Source organism: Dufourea novaeangliae, unplaced genomic scaffold (assembly GCF_001272555.1).
Source record: "Dufourea novaeangliae isolate 0120121106 unplaced genomic scaffold, ASM127255v1 scaffold65, whole genome shotgun sequence".
NCBI classification, from domain to species: domain Eukaryota; kingdom Metazoa; phylum Arthropoda; class Insecta; order Hymenoptera; family Halictidae; genus Dufourea; species Dufourea novaeangliae.
The window spans coordinates 4,875,538-4,895,152 of record NW_015373961.1 but is presented as its reverse complement, the minus strand read 5'-3'; the positions used below and the strand labels follow the sequence as shown (position 1 = coordinate 4,895,152).

Below are 19,615 nucleotides of genomic sequence, written 5' to 3'. Positions count from 1 at the left end.
TAATGAAAAAACTCACGCGCACACGGGATAATTATCCTCAAAATCCTGACTAAAAAAATTATTAGTTGCTGTTCTTTTAACAGGTCAATGTTCTTTGATTCTGTCTCATTTATTTGCAATAAAAATGACTCAACTTTGTATTAAGAAAAATTGAAAAACAAATATTGGGTACTAATTAATTTAATAGAATGCAGTCATTAAGAAAAATTATAAAATATGAAATTAGATCAAACTATTCAATGATATTCTCATTGGATACCATTTTTTATTATCATTGTGTGATTATATTGGTTTGTGTAAGGAGGACGTCACAGGTTGTCACATTCCTCCACTAATGTTTCATTCACCATATATGTATTCAATATATTGCCTATAGAGGTTCATATACACAATGGACTCAAGAATAGACATTGAATATTAAGAGCATTAATACTGCTTTGTCCAATTATAAAATGTTTATTAATTGTATGGGTAGGAGAAAATGCTATATATAAGAAAATCCTACCCTAGCTAAGAAATGCAATTGATTAATGTTACTATTCGAAGGTATGATAGCATACCCACATTCACTGTACTCTCCAAATTTAGCATATATACAATTAGCTGCCTGTGCCACTTTGTACTAATTGTCCTATGGCATGATTGGGGACTGGAGTAATAAAAAAGGCATACAAAGACTCACCCGATGATAGAAGGGTTTACAGTCTTTGCTGGTGGAACTTCACGTTAGGACATCCAATTTAGTGTTCAGTGATGCAACATTTAAAGAAACTGAAAAAAAAAACAAGACAAATTTATTACACTCAATATTATTATTACTGATAAATATAACACGACAATTATTCAGTTTATAATATTTATGAATTACATTGTAGCATAATACATAACTATGCTGCAGTCATGTTTGTTTTTTTATTTACTCCATGACCAGCTTTTCTACATATTCAGAAAATCATTACAAGTATCAAAGTTGCATTGTTTACGCATACTTTGATAAAAAGCATGATAAACTATGCAGCTGGTATTAATCAAATTTACACCCAAAACTGTATATAAATGCAAATACAATAATGTCATATGGTAAGACAGAAGAAGTTATCTATAATCTATTTTAATACAATTTCACGATCGAGATATGTAAATCACAAACATTTCCAATTTGAATGTCTCAAAGTATTGTAGTTCAAATTTTGTAACTTTCAGGGAAGCCATTTTGAATGCTTCAACTACATAACTATATTTATTGAACAAAATTGCTCCAAAAAATTCTCTTTTAATCTTAGCACAAACCATGAAATCACGATTATTTCACTTACGGTTAAAAACAATATAAAAATACGTAATGAAGTGTCACTTTGTTGTCATAATAAATATTACAATAACTTACCAGAATTCACCAATTTCCCGCCGAATTCCGTTTGAAGGTAGTCAGAGATGCTCAGGACGGTAGTACGTACTTTCTAACCGAAACTCTGAAACAGAAAACAAACATAAACCTTAAGTAATTACACTACGTTGACAATAGTTACGTTACAAATTAACAATTATTGAACTCATGGTGTGTCGCGAAGATTACAAATTGGATCAGAAATACGTAAATATTATATTAATTGGCAAACAGTGAAACCGAAGATTAAACCGATACCTAGGTATCGTATTAATTTGAGATTATTTAGTCTAAATAGGATAAATATTAAAGGACAGTAACGATAGAGAACTAATAAAGGTACTAGTAATTAATACATATGAATAAAAATGAAAGATAAATGTCAAACACTCACTTTGGTACAAGCAAACGGCTTGTACGTTTTATCCCGCCAACTTCTTCAAAACGAATGACACTTCGGTTAGATTCGGCCGATCCCGAGCAATTCATTCGGTTATCTTCGGGAAATCCCAAGTAGCTGATTGGTCAAAGCGGTATATCCTCCAGTAATACGACTTGGCGGGAACAAATATGTGCATCACTCCAGTTTAAACGGCGAATGTAACACTTAAAAAACATAACGCCGAAAATATATATGTATGTCGTCACTTATCCAAAGAGATACTAAATTGTTTCAGACTTTACTGCATGGGAAGCATGATTTGGGAAATTAACATATTTCTCGTTCTTGTAGACGAAGCCAATGTCAAGGTTAATAACAATCGAACGCCGATCGAAAAATTTAATACTTTCCAAATTATGTGATCGAAACTTATGCACAAAACGTAATTGAACTCATTTAAATAAAATAACAAATATTTAATATTTCTCGTAATTACTAAGACGGGATTATTGTTTAATCACTTGTGATAAAATACAAATTATTCACTTGTAGAACTTGATTACAATATCCACATCATACATGTTAAGCCGTTTCCCTACGCCATTTGTTTCCACTAGGGAAAAAGTAGTATTGGGAAAGGGCCTCCTACCACTTGGTATTGAAAATTATTACAATTTATGCCAAATTAACATTCGATTTAACATTTATTTCAGTACTTGAAATAAATTTACTAAGTGGTAAAAGACTTTCCTTCTACGTCACTTTTTCCCCTAGTGGAAGCCGAGTTTGCTCGCGGGTGTACATACATACTAGAGTCGGCTGTGGTGTAGCAATGGCTGCGTTCAGAAGACACAACCGTTGCGCAACTATTCAGTGATTTCACTAGATTTGCTACCGCTCACTCAATAGAGTGTAGCGTTCAGAATCAAATCTAGTGAAATTACTCAACGGTTGCACAACGGGTGTGTCTTCTGAACGCAGCCATTCCTTCTCCTCATCGCCCTCCAGGCACTTTCGCCCCTCTTTCTGCGATGTACAAGTGAGAGAGGAATGACTCCATCGCTACTTCTGTCCTTCGGTCTCGCTTCATCACTACCATAAGACCGCGCAGTGCAGCGCAATCTATTATATGTATATGTTTATGGGTATGAGGATGAATGATTCTCCTGATTACCACATTTATTGAAATTGATGTTTTTAAACAAAAATCTGCTCTCCATTAAATTATGAAGACGTGCAAAAGTTAGCATTACTTTAAAATACCTTAGGAGTAAATTATTCTTACCATTTGAAATTTGGAATGTTAAATTTGAATTTATCTTTTACAAGTTTCGACCTTGAAATGTATACTTATTACTTATATACTAATTTGACGCGGTTACCAGTGATTTCATTCAAAAGTATGGCTAGTTATGTGTGGCAGTGAAAGTATGAATTGTTTATTATATTTAAAAACGAATACAATATTGTAGAAAAATGTTCCTGTAATGATACAATAAATTACTTGTACATTATATTAATTCACAGTTTCAAAATGCTTACTCTACAATTTGGGCAATGTGGAAACCAACTAGGCCATGCATTATTCTCAAAGATATCAGCTGACTTGGAATGTGCAAATACAGGTGTACCTCATAATATAAACTATCAGTATTCAGAAGATACATTTAATAAATGGTTTAATGGTATATCTAAAGAAGGCAAACATTTAGCAAGGGCAATTCTTGTAGATACAGAACAAAAAGTAATAAAAAAGATGTGGAATAATACAACTATTCCATGGATGTATTGGACCAAAAATGTAATTTGTCAATCTGGAGGAGGTTGTGCAAATAATTGGGCATATGGTTACATGATAAAAGGACATGAGTTAAAAGATGAAATATTAAATTCTGTAAGACAAGAAATAGAAAGAATGGATCATTTTGATGGGTTTCTTTTACTCTTAAGTTCATCAGGTGGTACAGGATCTGGAATTGGAAGTTATATTGCAAAATTATTACGCGAAGAATATAAATCAAAACCTATCATTACCACAACAATATTACCATTTTCATTTGGTGAAGTATCCACACAGAACTATAACACATTGTTCACGTTGGCAAAACTTTACAATCAAAGTGATATGAATATTATAATTGAGAATGACCAAATACATGATATATGTAAAACTCTGTTAAAAAAGTTTACAACAAGTTTACAAGATATGAATGAAATTATTTCAGAGAAGTTATTAGCTATCTTACAACCCATAAATTCTATAAAACATAGTATAAATTCATTAGTGTCTCAAATAGCATCACATCCTTGTTATAAATTGGCAACAATCAAGAGTACTCCACATATATCTACAATGTCTTTAAAATATGAACCTATATATAATTGGAGTTCATACACACATCATCTGAAACAGACTCTTCGAATATCAAATTCCGATTCAAAATTAACTAATGTTGAATTGAAACTACCATCCAATCTATTAAGTACAACCACCCACCATGTATACACATGTTCAGTATCAAATCTCCTAGTAACACGTGGTACCACAACAGATAATAATCTTGTTGTACCTAATGAATTTAAAGATAAACATTTATATACAGACTGGAACACAACTGATTGTTTCTCACATTTACACCAAGAACGAAAATTCTTAAATTATGACAAATTTCTTGGCCTGATTACCAATAACTCCCAAATTTCCTATCCTTTGGACATACTCTTAAACAAAACTTGGAATTCTTATATTCATGCTGCATTTTTACATCAGTATAAACGATTTGGTTTAGAAGAGGATGATTTTCTACAAGCATTTTCAGTAATTGAAAATGTTGTGAAAGAATACAAAGAACTAACATAAGGAAATAACAAAAGTATAATGATTTTTATTTTGTATGTTGTGTAAGGACTGAATAATTTTTTTTATTATGAATTGATTTAAATGTTTAGTAAAACGTGTAGTAGTGATAAATAATTTGACTGATTTGTACAGAACACCTAAGGAATATAAGAGGGTGTATATGACGTCATTAGAAAATCGATCACTTGCACCGTTCGTATATATATATATATGTCAGACAATGCAGCGACGGAAGGCGCATGTAAGAAATAAAAGGAGACCAAATAATAATATGAAGAAAGATAACAGAGAAAAGAAGATAATGGAATGAGGACGGTTTTCAGTCCAACTTGGGGAGAGCGAAATAGAACACGCTGCTGCACTGCTACTGCTAAACACAGTACACACCCCTTCTACTGTACGATGTATGTATACATATAAGCATGTAGCATGCTGCGCGTGTGCAAAGGGACGACCGAATCCATCGAACACATACATACACAGTGTAGAACGAAAAAGTCCTGACCGTTTCTACGAAATAACGAAAATGGTTCTAGGAATTGATGGTCATCTCTACTCCCCCCCTGTACTCATTTGGAACGAATAGATTTCTTAGGACTCCTTTCACATTATTATCATTATTATTTATTTCTTTACGGGTCGAATCCATATTAGTATAATTAGAAGTAAAAATAATGTACGGTATATGGATAAGTAAACATATAAACAATTTTTAAATATTAAAGTTAAACCAGAGTTTACATTATATAGAAGCGCCATGTACAAAATATACGTTCGTAATCAGTTATTGCGAAACATTAAAAGTGAAAGCAACTTCTAAGGCCTAATAAAATTTTGAAGTTTCTAATGAAACGCCTTGCTATAACTGCACGAGACGATTCAAGGTCAAAGTTTTAGACGCGTTATGTAAAGGTTGGGAAAAAGGGAAAGAACCGACGGTGTGGAGAGTGCTACATAAACAACGACAGATGCACTATCCACGCCGTTCTCTAGCATCGGTCAAGCGTTACAGGTACAGGCACGATTGTGAAGAACTCGTTTGCTGCCCCTTCATCGCCCCCACTGCATGTGCTACTATTGAACTCCTTCAAGATTAAGCATACCCCACTACTGATCTTATGCAATCTTATGAATCTAATGGTAATGTGTGTAATCAAAATAAAGGAAAAAACATGTCCGTGTATCAGTTAATTATGTATATTTCAAAGTGGCAGAGTTCACATACAATTCATAAGATATCCACCTTTCCTCTTTAATAAAACGAAAACATAGTAGATAGTAGCCTTCGCTTTATGTAGCGATTTTACCATAGACAGGGTTGAAGGAAGGATGTATGTATGTAGCATGCAAATAGTGGCGCCATCTAATATATACAGGGACACACAACTGCGATGAAAAAAATTAATAGTTGCCTTATTCGACGTGAGCGTATGCATATGTACTTCGTCGTACTCGTATAATTCAATTATATTAAACAATTACACTGATTTAGGCTACGTTAATAAAGATACTTAAAAAATATCAGAATAAAAATATTTTGAATCCTAAAGTACATAGATCCTTCTTCACAAGCAGGTCTTATTATTATGTAGTACCGCGGTACACAGATATCAAAATCTTTTGTTCACAGGAAAATTATAAATTTTAATTAGCATTTGCAATGTTGATGCTCTCTTTCGTGTTTAAATAGTCTTTGACATTGAGTTGATACAGACAAATTATCGAGCTCAACTACAGTTGAGACATTTTGTACTACTCCGAGAAGAGCCTAAGACCCCTAAGACCCATCACCCTCGATATTTCTGTGAATTCTTTTGTCTAGTGCATAAACAATAAGTATTTTTGTTCCTGGCCGATTGTGAGATCACTTTATATCTCATCCACCAAGAGTATATCTTCTGAAAACAGGCGTCCCTGTAAAAAGCTGTGTATAGTATGTATATACACATACAGTAGAATGTACAGTAGTATAGGGTATGCGCGACTCGAATACGAAGAGGCGTGGTTTGAATAGAGACGGACCTGTTCCATACTTTGTCCCCCTCCGCTGTATAGTACGTGTTGAAGCTGTGTCTCTTAGCACACATGCACCAAAAGAAGGGCGCACTCTGGTGTCGACGCCGCGGACGATGGTACGCGCCATTTTGTTTAGTGTCCGCTGGACGCGTCGTGCGTCGGGGTGTTGCGGGGTTGCTTTCATGACTGTCAACAGGAAGATATTCGCGGCTCTTTGAGCTCGCCTACTGCCCGTACGGTTATACATAGAAGTGTCACGTTCGAGACACAGTGCAATACGTGCATAATCGTCTGCATGATAATTGTGACGTGCGAGACAAGGATAATTTCTTTGAAAGAGTCGAGGACTCTCGTATATCTTAGTGTCAGATTCAGCGGTTCCGAAGGCCTCACGAATGCATGGCGTCAGTTCCAGCTTTATGGATACTTCGTAGGAAATCGCTGGTGCTCCCGCCGTCGCTCGGGGCTGAAATTTTTTCTACAGGTAAGAAGAGGGGTAGTAGCGTTGTGAGCTTAATCGATAAAACGTCTCCCTTTCGCTTCCTATTCCCCATTTCCAAACAGAGGAGAATTTCGCTCGGACCGTTCTGTATCTTTTTCCAAATTGTATTCGACGCTTCATGCTCCGGCGAGTTTTTCGTACCAAATGTCACGAGCCCTGACCACGGTAGTGTCTCGCTTGTGCAAGTCGCTTGAGGAAAGTGAAAGCTCGTTCGCGATCGTTCTGCATTGAGTACAGATCTCGCCGAGTCCATCGCCGCGGCACACGTTTTATACTATTCTCTTGCAGTGTTACACAGAGATTGAAGCGTCACTCGAGCCGAACTGTCGGCACTTTGAACCCTACTCGGTTTACCTCTTCCACATATGCGTCGGTTGCTTTTCCGTACAAACGGGAAACCAAGAATATTCTCGGAAGAATATATTTACTGGAGAAATTAATGTCTCAATTGTTTCGTTACGCTTGAGATAGAACTTATAAACCGAGTATTAACATTGTCGAATTTCAGTTCTAAATACATATTATCATAATATTGATCATCGATAAAATAATCGATACCAGTAAAATATTCAAATCAAGCACTGGTACGTAAAGAAATTTAAGAGTAGGGATTATGTAATAACATTAAATGTTTTCACATTTGTTTATACTTATGTAGAAAACTTAGTAATTGATACAAATATAAAATTGTTACGTCTCTTTCGCCATGTTGCAAGTTTTTGAACATGTAGATTTAGATTATAGTGAGTTATAATTCACTTGTTATATTCGAATACGTAGTAGTGTTCAATATAGTAAAATTAATTTCTTTCGTACATCATTATGTATATTATTATTATCATGTTTAGGACCTGCACATTAGTGTGTGTACCGATCACTTTGATACTGTAGACAGCATTGCAATCACTGAATTTATCGGGTGATTTCAATGCTAGGTTGTACACTTAAACTGAGAACATTATGTTGATTCCGCGAAATCTTTAACAATAGATGTGAGTTTATTTTTTCGAGGATGCATGAAATTGCATAATTAAAATTACATAAATAAAAACATGTACGGGAAGGATAATAACAATTCTTAAAATATTAAACAATCTGGTCCACTTATGAGAAATAATGTAACATTCACTAAAGCATAAAAATGATGACTGTCACTGCCTCTAACCGCTGTTCAATTTCCTTATTCTGTATTTCGTGTATAAACTAAAATATTTGTTTTATTATTAACATGTATGTACATAAACAAAGGTATTTAACCTTTTAATTGTTTTCTTATTCATTTCTGAAAACACTTTTTATTTTCATCAAGTATATTTTACTAAACACTTTTAGTTTTATCAAATACAGTACTTGGCAGAAATAGTGTCTTACATTTTCCTTAGTAACATATAATAACAATTAATTTTTTAACCCTCATAACGTTCTATTACAAAAAATATTAGAATCGTGTGTCGTGTTGTCTCGTTGTTCGTTCATTTAGTTATGTAGATCACAATTTTGTGCATCCAAATTGCACTACAAATCAATATTTTCATCCTTCTTGCATTTCTCCCCAAAGGGTTGCATCCATTTAACTAAAACGGGGGTGTCTTCATACAAATGCGGTAATGTAAGTAATAGTATAAACGTTATCACATATTTTTTCATGTAAATAAAGGTTTTTCATTAGTTTTGTAATTTCCGTTCGCGGTATCGTTCTAATCTATATGTTGACCAAAACATTGGTACATACGCATATTTGAACTATTCCATAAAACTTTCTACTGGCTGTTCCAAATTCAACGGAGTCATGAAGACATCTATTGTATATTATCCGCTACAACATTTCAAGGGCTGAGGGTGATGTAACATATTCTGTTAGCTTTATTAAATTTGTCGCTTCGCGTTAGTCAGCGAGCCTTTAACACTTTTACCGCTGTTGCCTACGTATTGGCGATCTTTTTATCTAAAGCTCGAAAGTAATATGAATAGTGAGATCTCAAAAGGAAATAAATTTGGTTAAGGTCCTCGAAGTTCAGAGAGGATAAAAAAAGTTGTATTGCGTTTAAGGCGAGTTTTAATTGTTTGATGAAATATTAATACTAAGGTATGATTTACCTAGATTTTTTAAAGTTATTTTTTTTCGAACATTAGAAATTTGAGCGATGTAACATATTTAGTTTCGCTAGAATAGTATGGATAATGGTCAGTAAACCGACAAAATCGGCAGAGGCAGTGAACACCCTCTCATTACGACCTGTTCTTCCCTAGCTTTCCCCGCGGGAGTAAGTCCGCCCAAATAACAAAGGGTGCGACGTGTGCACTCTTTTGGAACATCGATTTGTTAACTTGGCTGAAATTTTAAGTACCTGCTTTACAGTATCGAGTGACACTTTCAAATAATGCACTGTGCGTTCAATATAGAGAATACAAAACAATTTATTATATAACCATATTTACTAAACTATATTAGTGTATAGCAAAATATAGTTTTGTAAATGCAACAAGTTAATTACAATTATACGGACGAGAAAGAGTTTGGAACGCTTACTTTGCGATCGGAAATAAACGACCGGTGTGCGCAAGGTTTAGAAGGTTTAAAAGGTTTCGGGGGTTGCTAGTCAAGCATTAGAGCTTATAGAATAGCTAGTCTTCGGCACAGGTGCCTGGAATTAATCCAAGACACGCCTACTCGTGACTCACTGTACAAAACTTCATATTCTTCTTTTTTTCGTGGCGCGAAAGGGTGCCGCGTTTAAACCGGTGCATAGTGGTTATAGATCTGGTCTGATTTCTGATTGACTCGTTCTTTTTACCCTTCCATTAGACACAGTTTCTAAAAAAGTGTTTAATTATATATTTTAAAAATCATTGGACAAGAATGATAAGAACAAAAATTCTTCATTTAACATATCGCTGCTTTGCTTTGATAGTGGCATAACTTAAAAAGTGTAAATTTTATAAGGGAAGCATTTAAAAAATTCCAATTGACTAGTATTTGAATACTACTCTTATTATTTATTTAAATTCATTTTGCTTTTATAAATATTTAGATTAGGTAGAAAAGTACTACACCTGAGGAGTTTATTTATAGGTACAAAAACAGCGAAAAATCATTTTTTTTTAGTTGTGCCACTGATTCTCGAGTTCTGGCCATTTTCGACACTACTTAACGGCAAATTGATTTACTCTAAGTAATTCTGTTTAATTTGGTATAAAATGCCGCATAAGACTTTTTTCTTAAGGAACTTTTGAAGAGTTTGTATGAAGTTGCCCACTATTAGAGTACAGAAAAGATTAAAATTCAAGAATATAATTCTATAAACTTTTTTCATTATATTTGTGTCACCTTTCCCTGTCGAGGTCTGTCTCACGTTTAATAAAACACTCTGTATACAAATATAAAAAGTGGTCAATTGTCGAAGAATTACTTCCTCACCGATTTCGATGATTTTTGAATATGTTGTAGAAATCAACATTCTGAACAACTTTTTCTTTTCACGAAAATGTCGGTCAGCCCTAGTTTCCGAGATATTCGCAAAGAACTATCGGTACCATCACAGTGAAGGTAAAACTGCTGTTTAGGGGTCTCACCTCTGATGATCTTGACCTTAACATATGTTGTTAAGGTCATCCTCCTAAATGACCTTCAGAAGGTTTTAGCTGCCGGTTGTTGTTTGTTAAACAGTTATTAGCAAAAAAAGTTATGTCCATATATTCATGCTGGCAATAAGTAGAAACGGAATGTAATGAACATACGTGTGAGCCAAGTCACCACCCAGCGTTAACCACTCACCCATGATCCCACCACACACCAACCAGTGTTAACAATGCACCCAAAACAGGAAAGTAGGGCTGACCGACATTTTCGTGAAAAGAAAAAGTTGTCCAGAATGTTGATTTCTACAACATATTGAAAAATCATCGAAATCGGTGAGAAAGTAGTCCTTTGACAAGTTCACCCAAAAAATCCTCTTCTAGATCGTATTGTTTTTTCGGACCATAGGGTGGTCCACTAGATCGTTATACAAAAAAATGCAAATAACATGGTCCAGCCCGAACCAAGTCTCCCCATGTTATGCCAAAGGTGATTTCTTATTCGTCTCTTCTCCTTTTCATCGGTTGCCTCACACTTGGTAACACGGTGGTAAACGGATAACACTAGGGTATTCGCGTACACGTGCACGCCACTGGTTAAACGAAAACGTGCTTTCTATCTGAAGAGACAAGAAAACGCGTCCGCCTCAAAGGGAAGTACGTACTTTTATTTGACGACTATGTGAATCTCGTTCTAGTACTTGAATACGGAAAAATAAACAAGAATGCGCACCCCCGCTGAGACTGAGACACTATCTCAGCCTGAGATGTACAAATTCGAGTCTCAGGAAACAGAAGCGCCAACCAGTGTCAATCAAGTAGTTCTATCACCATCTCACCCGGAAACGCACATATTTACTAATAGGTAAGAGCTATCAGATTATATGTTATACGCCAATCATATTCGCAACACCCGATTAACACAGTAATTAGATTCTAGTAGAACCTTAATTCTTTACCTGTGTCCAAAGAGGGGGCAATGTTCCGAAAACGGACAAAAATATATCACCTTGTTACTATAATTATAGAAAACTTAAATTCAATCTTGTATGAACGGTCAACCCATAGATACAACGTTGTCTTATTCTTCTTGACAACTATATTCTTATATGTTTCTGAAAAAAGTAGAAATGTTAAGTAAATAAACTAAATCAATTTTTATTAAAAATAGTAATATTAGTGACGAGTGGTAATCTGAACTAGTTTAGTTTTATTTGACTTCATTGATAGGCTTGGAAAGATATCCTTTTCGAACATTCAAAACTTGTTTATACATTTGAAATAACGCGCCACTCTATGCAAAAATTGCGCGCGCCTGAGCTGCGCATGCGTACTTACCGTGAAATGCTGTTTAAAATTTGTGAATTAAAAAGAATGGAAATCAGTTATGATTCCTATGAAGATCTTCGACAAAATTAATATTCAGGTGTGTTTATGCTACTAGTAGGATTTCGTAAACTAGAACATTAAAATAACGCGAAATACAATAAAATTAGGCTATCTGCATTGACCGCTGCAAACGGATACATTACACTCGATCGTCACGTGTACACTACCCTTCATAACCATGTATTAGGACAAGTGGTCGATTTATAGCAGTCCATAAATGATACTAAAATATGTACATTAGTGATTAAATGTAATTTCTATTACCTTCTTATGTTGTAAACATTTTTTTATTTAAAGAACTTACTCATAGTATATTAAAACTAAATATGTTTTAACTAATCACGGTAAGCGGTCTATCAACCCCTACATTGTATGTGCAGTAATTTCTTTCAACATATCAAAAAATCCTCTCTATTGGAATTTTATTTATTAGAATTCCAGAATAACAGCCCAAAGATGAAGAACTTTGAATAACAGAACAGTTTCATTAGGTATGACACTCATGGACGTATTATAAAAATCGATTTTATCTTATTATAGTATTATATTATACACAACTATAGTAATACATCAAAAGTGAAACCATATTAGCATCTCTTATTTGCCATGTAAATTCCATTGTACGAGAAACAAACAATTGCTCGGATACTTTTGAGCGCTAGTGTATGTCATATCGAAGAAGCAAACGGTAAATTCGTCCCTCTACCGGCGAACTTGTCAGTTTACGATATGTCTCGTGTTCGCGTGTATCATGTGTAGTTTTCTCCGTACTTAATTTTTTTCTTGCCTCGCAAACGTTCAATCGGTGGCATGATTTTTTGACACTTTATGTCAGTGTACGGGACAAGGGTGTTGTATCCGTATGCTACGCTCGGTACGATGGTTTTTACACGGTTTTTCCTTAGGAAGACGCAGAACGACGATGCGGCCGTTCCAAACAACGTCGGTACGAGGAGGTGAGCTCGAAGGCCAAATCGTCGGAATGCGCTTCCGATAACGGCACCATCGTTGACGGTTCCGATTTTGCCCCCGCTCCAATACGTTCACGCATAAAACTCTATTTGCAACTTTTCAAATTTACCAGATTGAAAAATTACCTAGATAGTTTGTGATACAGCATTCGATTGTGATCGCACGATTCATGTATATATGTATAGGTGTTTTTTTTTTGGTCACTTTCAGTTTTAACTAACATGCTGTATTAGCACGTGAATCCAACGTCCTTAATGAATGCAAAATATACTCATTTCATTATATTCATAGAAACGGATGCATAATATATTTTGAAGTAAAATACACTCACTGATACCTATCAGTATTATTAACGAAATTGCTTCACACAAAACATTACTTGTCACTTGATCCTCGTTTACGATTCATTATCCTTGGTTACACACTTGATAGGTATACAAATCGTATACAAGTAAAGAATGATTTTTATATTTTCATTTTATGTTTTAATTACAATTACATAAAGTGTGTGTCATTTATTAAACTATAACTTGTTGGTAGTGAACAATTAAGAATTATAAAGTAGATCATTTAAAATGTACATATTGTATTGCATCATCTATAATGGTTCGAAATAAACATCTAAAAAGTGATAAAATTGATGAATTTATAAACATTGAAAGTGAATCAGTTTGGCTTTTCAGCTGCTCATGTGTTCTCATGTAGCCTCATAAAATCTGTAGTCTAGTAATTATATTTTAGTTTATATTTGTCTTTATCTTTATATTAATCCTTTTATTTTGAACATAATTTGCATAGTAACTGTATTTCCATTGTGTTAAATGTATAAATGTTTAATGCTTTCATAAACAGCATGTGAATTTTAAATTTTCATTTCAAAATTGTTAATATTAAAAATTTCGATCTCCAGCATAAAATTTATAATAACACTTAAAAATTTAGAAGTTGTGCCATTATATGTAACTAGGTATTGTTTCCCGAACAATACGATACCCTCGAAGAAAGTTTCTTGACAGCGAACATAATAACGTGATTGTATCATCAGCTGACTGTTTGCGTCTTGATAAGACCAGACTTCAAAGCGAAACAATAATTTATTTCGCGCTAGTTTTATAATCTTTCAATACTTGTTCCCCATACTCATATTCTCTGATAATTTTCGAACTAGAAAGACTTATTGGTCGATATACATCTAATGCGGATACAATTATCGTTCGGTTATTAATTAAATAAGTATTCTTTTTTCCACAGTCTCCCGAAACAATATCTACAAACAATATTTCTAGATAATTGAAAAGTCGTATTAATCATGTACATATAGTAGTTTTGAATTACATCAGTGCGCGTGCTCACCATTGTGGTCGCGCAGCTTTAAACGGATAAAAAGCCCTTGAAGTCTTCACTTTCGCTGCATCGCATATCAATGAAATCAATAATTGGAAATCAGTTTAAATATGAACTTTGTTAACCATTTTTATGCAATTGTGTATTAAATATTAGTTCTACAGTACCTTAACTTTAAAATATATACATACGATCAAAATAAACTCATATTTTTTTTATGTAGATGTAGTAGGTAAATTTATCATAACTGATCGCATATATTCTCGAAAATAATTTTTCGTTGATTTGAACATAATTGAAATCGTAACAAAATTTTTTATTCATTAAATATGTATTTTTCACACATACAGTGTACGTACGGCTGCTTGCACGTTACATACATACGTGACGTGCGGCGCTCAATACGTATCAGGAGATGAAATAGGGAGAATGCATGTACTTCACTAATCACAAAGGTACAAGCACACAAAATAACCTTTCACCGACACATAGTGCTTTCCTTGCATCTTTGATCCAAACATAAAGTAATCATATGCGACCTTGAAAACTTTAATCAAGCTCACGGTAATAAATTGTAAAAAACAAGCCAAATGTAGTTTCATTAACCCATGTTAATGTTCTAAATATTTTTTCAATATTTGAATAATATGAAGTACAGCCTTCTTTTATTACAATTTATTTTTAATAATATACTTCTAATATTTTTGTTAGAGAAGTAATTTCTGAATTATTGGATAAACACGCACGTTTATTTCTAATTATTGTTTCATATTACTAATGGGTATAAATTAATCAACTGTTTTAGCATGTTATGCATTCAAGAAGAATTGGGCCAGTTAGGTGGGATCGCAGGAGGTCCTATAATTACAGACCCACGTGAAGTTCAGTTACCTAATAACAGCCATACCAATTCTGAAAGCAATAGTAATTCCAGTGAAACTGCAACAAAATGCACTCCAGGTTCAGGGACTCTGGATGCACAAAGAACAAGTTGGGTGGAAGGTATATTGGGATGTATGCGTCCAGTTTGGACTATGCTTTCGAAAGCAGCTGTAAATGAGAAAATTAAAGGGCACCAAAGTAAATAAATTATGTCTTTTTTATACAATTTTTTACATATTATTTATATACGATCGAGAATTAACCAAAAATTATTTCAGCGGATGATTGGGAAATACCGTTTGAGTCGATTAGCGAATTACAGTGGCTTGGATCTGGAGCTCAAGGGGCAGTATTTAGTGGTAAATTAAATAAAGAAATTGTAGCTGTAAAAAAAGTGCGTGAACCACGTGAGACTGACATAAGACATTTACGAAAGCTTAATCATCCAAACATTGTTCAATTTAAGTAAGTGTTTATTTCCTTTTGTTTCCTGAAAAGGGTACAATACGATAATATAAAATATTCATTATCCATTTACAGAGGAGTGTGCACACAAGCACCATGTTACTGTATAATAATGGAATTCTGTCCATATGGACCATTATATGACCTTCTCAGAGCTGGAGAGCCTGTACCACCTCCTAGATTAGTGTCATGGTCCAAACAGATTGCAGCTGGAATGGCCTATCTTCATGCACATAAAATTATACACAGGGATCTTAAAAGTCCAAAGTATGATTTTAAATTTAACAACAATTCAAATGATATATTCTTTTAACATTATTTGTTCTTTCAGTGTACTGATTGGACAAGGAGAAGTTGTAAAAATTAGCGATTTCGGAACTAGCAGAGAGTGGAATGAAATTAGTACAAGAATGAGTTTCGCCGGTACTGTTGCCTGGATGGCTCCAGAAATAATCAGGAATGAACCTTGTTCTGAAAAAGTGGATATATGGTCGTATGGCGTTGTATTGTGGGAACTATTAAGTGGAGAAATACCTTATAAAGATGTAGATTCTTCTGCAATTATATGGGGCGTAGGCAATAATTCTCTTCATTTACCAATTCCTGCAAGTTGTCCAGAAGGTTACAGGTTACTCGTAAAGCAATGTTGGGCTGCAAAACCACGCAATAGACCTTCCTTTAAACACATCGAAATTCATCTTGGTATCGCAGCAGTTGAAGTGTTATGTACAAAACCTGATGAGTATTTTAAGACACAGGTACAGGAACATTAACCTTGAAAAAAAAATACGAATAATATTTTAAATTGACGTGCTTAACAATTGTTTTAATTATAGCAATCTTGGAAAAAAGAAATCAGAGATCACATGAAACAGATGCAAACGAATAGTTGTAGTAGCCCTAGATTTGAAGCTGATCTGATTCGACGACGTGAGGATGAACTAAGACATGCTCAAGATATTCGGGAACACTACGAACGTAAACTGGAACGAACTAACAATTTGTATTTAGAATTAAGTGCTGTTTTACTGCAGTTGGAACAGCGTGAACGAGATGTGATGAAGTAAGTAATTAACTGACAAGCAAAAGAAGTTCAAAGGTAGAATGATCAGTACATTCATTAATTTCCTATTCCTTAGGCGGGAACAACAAAACGGACATAAACAATGTAAAAAACGTCTTGTACATCCCCTTTTAAAAGCTCAAGAAAGACTTCATCGTAGACGTAATCAAACTACACAATTTTCAACATCATCTACACCAACAACACCACCATCACCAACAGATTGCCCCCAGAGTCCTGTGAAAGCAACTATGTATACACAGTTAAATGAGTCTAATCAACCAGAAACAATTCTAGCTCCGAATAATAGTTTTAAACAACGTAAATACAGACATCGTAGGGTGGGATCTTAAAATAAATATTTTCAAGAAATATATATATATATATATATAACTTCCTTTTTTTCTAATTCAGTATGTACAAGGTATAATGTTTGTTATTTGTTTGTTTTCAGAATACAGAAGTATGTGCACGTTTTGTGGACAGTCAAACACAAACAGATGTAATGGACATCAGTGAAACTGATTTCAGTCCTGTCACAAATACAACAGTACCAACAACAGAAAAGCTTTCTGTAAATAGCATTAATAAACAATCATTAAGTAAACAAGTACCAGAGTGTTTAAATGGGAACTCAATTCTGTCTGAAGTTCATTACAGAATGCAATCTAGTTCTTGTTCCAGTCCAGAACCGTCAAATGAAAATCATGTAAATGGAAATGAGCGTTTGAAGGACTGTAGTGATGACGATAATCTCGAAACACTTGGCCGAAAAGTTAGTGAAATTATCAATGCTAATCGCCTTATTTCTCCCATAGATAATGGAAACTGTGACGATGTGATAATATCACATAGGTAAAATACATTTATAGTGTACTTGGCATGTTTTATATAGACGAGTTTGCAAAAATAATTATGAACAAATTAATAAATCGTTTCAGAGGTAAAGAAGAATCAGTGAAACTATCTGGACATTTTTGTGGAATTATTATTAATGGTACTAATGTGCAGCAAGAACAGTCTGAAATTAGGACACGGCCTGGATCGGAAAGCATAGACACATTGTGTGATCACGAGGATGATAATTGCGAAGAAAGTTGGTCAGATGAAGAAGGAGAAGATCCAAGTTATACGTATAATTACTCTCTAAGACGAAGAAGGTACATAGCCTTCAAAAAACATACACGCACTTGGTATCATATGTTTTTGCAATATAAAATAGTATTCATTTTAAAAAATATTGACAATATATAAGCGTGTGTGTGATCGTATTCTGTTATATGTCTAACATGAACATATTTTGTAGTATTGCAAGAAGACCAATTGGTCCTGGGTGTAGATTAAGAAGGTTTAAACATGCTACAGTGCGAATAGAAGGAGTATTAGCTTCTGATGAAGAAAATACTTCTGAATATTCACATCCTCCGTCCAGTCAATCCTCCACGTTGGAGAGCAATCCTGATGTGCAAAGAGTACTTCGTAATATTCATTATTCCCATAAGGTATGTTAAAATACTTCTTTATTACTTACAGATACATAGCATACAGTATGATGTTATTTATTTTTTTTTTTAATTTAGAGAAAAGAGATAGATGATGTTTCTGATACGTCAAGTCAATCAGAAACGGACGAAGTCAGTGAGATTACAATTGCACCTCAACCAGTAGGTGCGAATTTGAAAATAGAAAGCAGCGTCTAGATTAACGTGTTTTTTTATATCTCATTTATGAGTGATATATTATAAGTACCTAATAGCCAGTGCATTTCTGTAGTGTATGTTCTCATTCTGTCCTGTGTTAAATATTGTAGATATTTATCCATTTAAGATATACGTTAGATGTATATGTACATTAATTTTATGCGTTGTTTATCGAGAACATATTGCATCAATATTCTAAAATTTTCGGATATTAACCGAAAAATAAGTCAAACCTTTTTTAATCGCATTGAAAAATTAAACGTAACTTCTTTTTTTTTCTCATTCAACTTCAATAATTAAATGAAAACAAATTTTCTTTTATTGTTTATGATATAATTAACACTATATTATAGAACAGTCGACAGTTCAAACGATAGATAATTTTTCTAAAAAAAGGAATGTAGCATAGATTGATCATATTTTCAGTGAGGTTGAAACTTTACAAAAACATGTTTTTATAACATGTTGCTATATAGTATTATTTGTAAATACATCCACCACATACTTACTTTTCATACAGACGAAAAGACAAATCATTAATTCATAAAATATTCATTCCATAATTCCTTCTTTTTTATAGTTCCTTTTAGTAGGTAATATCACCTGCAGCTAGATATGAATTGATTTCTATCGAATATTGCATTTGTTTCGAATTAGTAAGACAAACTCAATTAATTCTGAATTAATAATTCCAATGAATGCAAAATCAGTTAACGATAATTGCATTCATTTGTATGTATATATAGAATCTACCATAGTGTAGAAACCGATTATAGAAAATAGAAAACTCGTATAATAATACGATAGTTTACAAGAAAGTATTGTATATAAATACAATGAAGTCGTAAAAGAAAAATATTTCATTAGAAACATAAATACTTAAAAAAAATAATTTAGATGTAAGTAACAGAATGACAATTATGAAATAAATTTTACGACGTAAGTGCCTGTGGCAATTTGCATAAAATACACCAAACAGTGACTATTAAAGTATTAAAATAAGAAAAAATTAAAACGTAATGAAGCGGTAATGTGCAATATGAAAGGAACACATAATTTGAAATAGAAAATTGTAAG

The 19,615-nt window shown here is 33.7% G+C and overlaps 2 protein-coding genes across 2 annotated transcripts; both read left to right on the top strand.

Moving 5' to 3' along the window:
• Positions 1-3,303: 3,303 nt before the first annotated feature.
• LOC107186490 (tubulin delta chain-like) lies at positions 3,304-4,629 on the top strand. The gene has a single exon (XM_015574352.1). It carries the CDS (start codon positions 3,304-3,306, stop codon positions 4,627-4,629), a length of 1,326 nt encoding a protein of 441 aa, XP_015429838.1.
• A 2,333-nt stretch (positions 4,630-6,962) lies between these two features.
• Positions 6,963-18,592, top strand: LOC107186537 (mitogen-activated protein kinase kinase kinase 12). The gene is given in 12 exon segments (XM_015574430.1): positions 6,963-7,129; positions 11,422-11,588; positions 15,234-15,508; positions 15,589-15,775; positions 15,851-16,042; positions 16,107-16,533; positions 16,612-16,838; positions 16,915-17,251; positions 17,293-17,693; positions 17,780-17,998; positions 18,145-18,340; positions 18,419-18,592. Coding segments are annotated over 11 exon segments (2,721 nt in total). The 5' UTR covers positions 6,963-7,129; positions 11,422-11,448; the 3' UTR covers positions 18,539-18,592.
• Positions 18,593-19,615: the final 1,023 nt, after the last annotated feature.